This window comes from Vitis riparia, chromosome 13 (genome assembly GCF_004353265.1).
Source record: "Vitis riparia cultivar Riparia Gloire de Montpellier isolate 1030 chromosome 13, EGFV_Vit.rip_1.0, whole genome shotgun sequence".
NCBI classification, from domain to species: domain Eukaryota; kingdom Viridiplantae; phylum Streptophyta; class Magnoliopsida; order Vitales; family Vitaceae; genus Vitis; species Vitis riparia.
The window spans coordinates 15586831-15592830 of record NC_048443.1 but is presented as its reverse complement, the minus strand read 5'-3'; the positions used below and the strand labels follow the sequence as shown (position 1 = coordinate 15592830).

Genomic DNA, 6000 nt, shown 5'->3' with positions numbered 1-6000 from the left:
TCTTTGAATGACTTGATAAATATGAAAATAATTAAAAAATATATATATTCTTATGAAAATCAAAACTCACTCTTTCTAAGATCTGAATTTAATCTCTCCCATACATGGTACCGTGACTCACCCCATTTGCATTCTTGTTCCCGTTCCCGTCCCCTTTCCCATTTATATTGCCCATGCCAAACATAGAGATCACAAATCAAACATTTATAGGGCAGAAAAAAAGGGGTGAAGAAAGCAAAGCTAAATAAGCACACAGCATGATAAGTATAGATTATAGGATAGAAGTTTTACACCAGTACAGCTTTTCCAGAGAAGCTGCCAACTTAGGAACAACACCGGAACATTAACTTAGATTCACAACAGGAATGTTTCGGGGTTCTCTTCAAAATCAAAGGAATTTGAAGAATAATTTAGAGACAGGTCACAATGATTAATGAAGCAATCTGGGTTTGAAGATTAGCAAACCCATTCCAAACCAGTTGCTTTTTAATGTAGTTCTTTTAGTTTTAGACCAAGCTAGTTTTTTGGCCTGAATGAAAGCTGTTTGGAACTATCAATTAGTTCCCGGGTTTGACCCCTGCAATTGTAGGAGCCGCGCCTCTGGTAGTTTTGACATAGGAGGCATACTCACTGTAGTGCATGGTAAATAATGTACTCTGGTAACGGGTCAGTCGTATACGCTTGCGTTGGGTCTCAGTGATGGTGCCATTATAACCTGCCTTCCGCATCAGTGAGTCAATTGCCTCCATCTTTGTCCAACCTGAATCCAAAGTATGCCCACATTGGAACTTAGTTTGATCAGACAAAACAGCATGCCTACACAGAAGCAGTTAAATGATTTTACTACCGCAAAAGCTTTACACATTTCAAAGTCCATCCTTAAGGACAACAAATCCCTCCCAACTCCATGAAAGTGCCCAGAAACTAGAGCAACTTTTACTTGGCAGATTCTTTAAACTTGGTACTCCTCATATTTTCACATTACAATATACAAATAAAGTAAGTTCTAAACTCTGCTGATGCCCAAATTTATACTTTTCATGTTTCAATTATACATAATGAAATTAATTTAAAAAGGGTATTTGCCCACTCAGCCCCTTATCCACAAACATAACCAACCAAAACCACTAAGCATTCCTAAGACCAAGAACTGACCCCATTATACACACGATGAACTTCAAATAAAAAGAAAGAAAAGAGAAGGCAATCCCACTCTTCAATTTCACATAGCATTTTATTTGGTATGGATCGCAGTAAGAAGGTTGAAGTATAAAGGATAAAAGAACTACCAATAAAAAAGAAGAGAGCAAAGAGCAATTCCACTCTCCTAGATGAGAGCATGCTATTAAGGTTTGCAGTATAGAAAAGTAAAAGTATAAAGGATATGGAACAAAGCTAACCTTCATGGGCAGCCACCTCGGGCAAATATGTGGCACTTCGCCTTGTATTATAGTCAGGATCAGTAAACTCAATAATTATACCATGCTTTCCAATCTGCAAAAAGAAATTAATAAATTATGACAGTGGGAAAGAAGAGCAGTAAAAAATCCACTATCCAGAATTCATTCATGCTAAATTTAGGAGCTATTTTCCAATGTGCAAGAAGACAATTTATCCCATAGATGATATTCCATTCAGCATCTGACTGGCCAATTCCATAATTGCGGGTGGATAAACATAATGACTGCACTTAACCAAAGAAACAGGCAAGAGAAAGAAGAAAGAAACAAAAACTATATCTCCGATTCCATGGTGCACAATGTAGAAGAGCTTACTGATCTAATTCCCACCAAGATTCAAAGCCATCAGCCCACCCTGATAACCCTGACCATCCAAACATTATTATCGTGCATTTGAAAGCAACTTCTAGGGAATCATTTTCTTTCAAAACTTTTAAAACAACTTCTCCATCATGTTACAAGTTCAATAATTTCAAGCAAACTCACTGTTGTAATGAGCCTGTCCTAGGAACACACCATGTTAATGCACCAATTATTAGGATCAAGCTGTTGAATATTTGAGGCTGAGATAATTCATCAGGCAGCTGATCAACACAGTATAATAGATGGAACCTACGTGCATTGCGAGTTCCAAATATTAAAACAAGGAACAAACCCATACCTCCCAATCAAGGTAGTTGAGCCCAGTTTCATAATCAGTCAGAATGGAAACTGTACATTCCAGGTAAGGCAATTCTTTAGCCTGTATAGGAGGGAATCGACGGTCCCTCAGAGCACTGCAAGATATTACAAATGAACACATAAGCGGGTGCTTTAGATGGCATGAAAATAGGAAAAAAAATGAGTCAAAACATTAAACCTAGCAGAATAAACATTTTTCAATTAAGCCAATCTTATGGCAAATCCATGTAATGAGTAGCAATCACAAACAACGAATCAAAATAAAAACAACTAATCAAAATAACTAGAATGCACATTGAAAAGAAAAACAATAATTCACTACTAATCAAAGCATCAAATTGCTAGACAATGCAAAAAGCTTTTCCCCCTGTTTTTCCCTTGAACTAGTAAGCATTCTGAATCTTTTGGTATTGCATCATCAAATCAACCAAGTTACACATGGGACTACACTTTGGAAACCTCCATGAATCAGTTCATCAAAGTTGTGCAGGATCAACAACTAGGAAAGCTCATTGAATCAGTTCATTAACTTATTGTCCCTTGAGTCCATTAACTTCAGAGTCATCATCTTTTCCTTTTCATCCTGCTACTAATCTGCCACAAGGTGAGAGAACCGAACAATCAATCATTTCCGAATTTCTGATCATAAGAGACTCAGTTTTGCCAATAGTTTTAAAAGGTGTGCTTAAAGCACACCTAGGCCCAAAGCGCAACCACTCCCTAGTTGTAGCGCGTTGCTTACCAAGTAATGCGCCTTGTTGGATAGACATGCCTCATCTACTTTACCTTCTTAAACAATTTTATTCTTGAAATTTCTAATTGAATACTGAAATTTATATAATTTCATTTCTTTTTTGTTAAATGATTCTTTTAAATGTTTGGAATCAGAATTTTTTTTAAATGATTGTATTAGATTTTGGATTGTATCTTATAAAATTGATATCCATCCTAGGTCACATTTCACTTCGCTCAAGCATGCCTTGTGTTGCACATTGCGCTGAAGCTGTAAGAGACTTTTGAGCCTTAAGTGTGCTTTCTGCCTTTTAAAACTATGTTTTTCCCATGCAGACTACCTCCAGATAGATGATATGAACAGATTCAAGAACTTAGAAAAACTATGAGAAGCGATAGAAGGAAACAAAGACATTCTTGTTCAAATGAGATTGAGGTTATAAAGGACTGAAGATTTGTTTCAAATGTGAAAGGTTTCATCATTTGGGATTATTTTTGGCATCCAAATGATAGATTCAAGTTTTCAGGAAGTCCATTCGGTCCATTTGAAGTAACTATAGTAAGAAATCATCACCTTCAAGCATTACTCATGAATAAAGGTAGTACTCAATCTTCCCATGTTTATGCCAAGCTCTAATCACAAAAGATTGAACTCTCCAATATAATATGCCTCCAGGTCACCAACAACCAAATTCCAGCAATTCACTCGCAAGCGAAACTCAAGACAAGAAGTTGCTCATTTTGAGAGAATGTGTAATAATGAATCCAATGATGGGGTCTGTTGGTGAAACGAGTAATCTATTCAGAAAAGGAAAAAAAAAAACATGCGACTAGATACCAATCTTAAACCAAACTTGATAAGTAGTTGGGATCAATTGAAGCAAGAATTCCGCAACCATTCAAACAAACTGTGTTGTGCTGTCAGAATGGTCAATCTTTCCATTTCTTACAAGTGAAAAGATTTAACTATGATCAACTATGTTAACCGATTGAGGATCTTAAACCTTGATTACAAGGATGAAGTTATCCTAAGCTTTAATAATGAAATGTACAAAAGGGTCCATTGGGGTTTTACAATATTCTTCAAGGAATAAAGCTAGAACCTTTTAAGAGTTAGCAACACGCCCTCATGACAACGGTTTTTAGCATCTCAACCAACAAAGCTCATATTCACCTGTTCAAGAGCTAAGAAAAGGTAAGGAGAAGCTCGAACTTGTGAAAGGAGTGACTTTTTAAAAAAACCAACATTAAAGAAGCTATGACAACATATGCACAAACTTTTAAGCAAGTTGAAGAAGAAAAACCAACAGTAGAGAGGCTATGATAATGCACGCTTGCTTCGTTCATAGTTTCAAGCAAGCCGAAGGAGGTTAAGGATGTTGGATAAAAACAATTTTTCTTTTATTGGAGAAATAATACACATTTATACAAGACACTTAGCAGATTTTGACACCTAAATTACTCATTCTGACCCCTGATTACACCTATAATTCAGCCCTTATAAAATTGCCTACCATATGTGAGCCCTTATAAAGTAGTCCTACTCTATACAATAGTTGATTCCTTTTACCAGGCATCACTTACCAAAAAGATATAAAATCAGCCAATTATAATACAATCAAATTCCTAAACTTTGGTAATTCTGCCAATTTCCAACACTCCCACTTAAGCTAGTTTGAAAATGGTTTCCATACCCAGCTTGCTCGCTATTGAATTGAAACTTGGACTACGAACTCCTTTAATGAAAATATCAACTAGCTACAACTTAGAAGAAATCAAAGGAGTACAAATTAGTTCATTATCAATTTTCTCTTTGATGAAATGTCTATCTATTCCAATATAATCCATTCTATCATGTTGAACAAGATTATGAGCAATGCTTATTACTGCTTTGTTGTCACAATACAACTGCATAGATCTTTCAATCTCTACCTGCAATTCTTGACTAAAGTTTTAATCCACATGATTTCACAAATATCTAAGGCCATAGTTTTAAACTCAGCCTCAGCACATGACCTAGCAACTACATGTCTTTTACACCTCCAAGTCACCAGATTGCCTCCCACAAAGGTGCAGTATCCAGGAGTAGACCTTCCATTAGTCATTGATCCTCCCCCGTCAATATCGGTATAAGCCTTGACACGCATATGATCTGTTTTTAGAGAATAACAACCCTTTGCCTGGAGTAGCTTTAAGATATCTAAGATCCTCATCGTGGCTTCCATGTGGCCTTATAAAGGAGCATGCATAAATTGGCATGCCATGCTTATAGCATATGCAATGTTTGGCCTTGTGTGAGACAAATAAATTAATTTAAAACCAAATTAACTTACTGCCAAGTCTTTGATATCTTTCCTCATCAACTAGTACTCCTTTCATTGTTGCTCCCAACTTATGATTCTAATCTGTAGGCGAATCAATAGGTTTACATGCTATCATTCCAATTTTATTCAATAAATCAAGAATACACTTTCTTTGAGATACATATATTCCCTTCTTTGATCTTGCTATCAATACCAAAAAAATATTTGAGATTTCCCAAATTTTTTTATCTCAAATTCCTACACCAATTCACTTTCAATTTTTGTATCTCTAAGTCATCTCCAGTTATCGTCAACATAGACAATAAGAATAGTCATCCTCTTTTCAAGTGATTGACTAATGAACACTATATGGCCTTCTTGGCTCTGTCGGTATCTAAATTTGACAAGAGATTGAGCAAATCTTTCAAACTTACAATGAATTTTTTCAGCTTACACACTTTTCCTTGTTGAACTATTACCCTCAAAACCTTTTCTTCCGGATTTCTATGTAAGAAATCATTCTTAACATCAAATTGTTGAAGTTGTCAGTCTCAATTTGCAACAAGATAGTAGGATTTTGTTGGAGTTAATCTTTAAAATAGGTCAAAGGTTTCCTCGTATTCAATCTCATAGGTTTGTGTATATCTCTTAGCAACTAATCTTGCTTTATATCATTCTGCAAATTAGTAGCCTTGTATTTGATGGTAAACACCAACTTACATTGAACTAAATCCTTCCTCTTAGGAAAATCAACTATGTCCCATGTCTCATTTTTGTACAAGGTTTTCATTTTTCCATTTATAGCTTCCTTCCACTTAGGATCA

The 6000-nt window shown here is 35.7% G+C and overlaps 1 protein-coding gene across 1 annotated transcript in view; it reads right to left on the bottom strand.

Moving 5' to 3' along the window:
- Positions 1–237: 237 nt before the first annotated feature.
- Positions 238–6000, bottom strand: part of LOC117929078 (uncharacterized protein At2g38710-like) — a 28107-nt gene continuing 22344 nt past the window's right edge. Inside the window, 3 exon segments of the mRNA XM_034849272.1 lie at positions 238–760; positions 1401–1494; positions 2122–2236. Coding sequence (XP_034705163.1) covers positions 558–760; positions 1401–1494; positions 2122–2236 — 412 coding nt within the window. The 3' untranslated portion in view covers positions 238–557.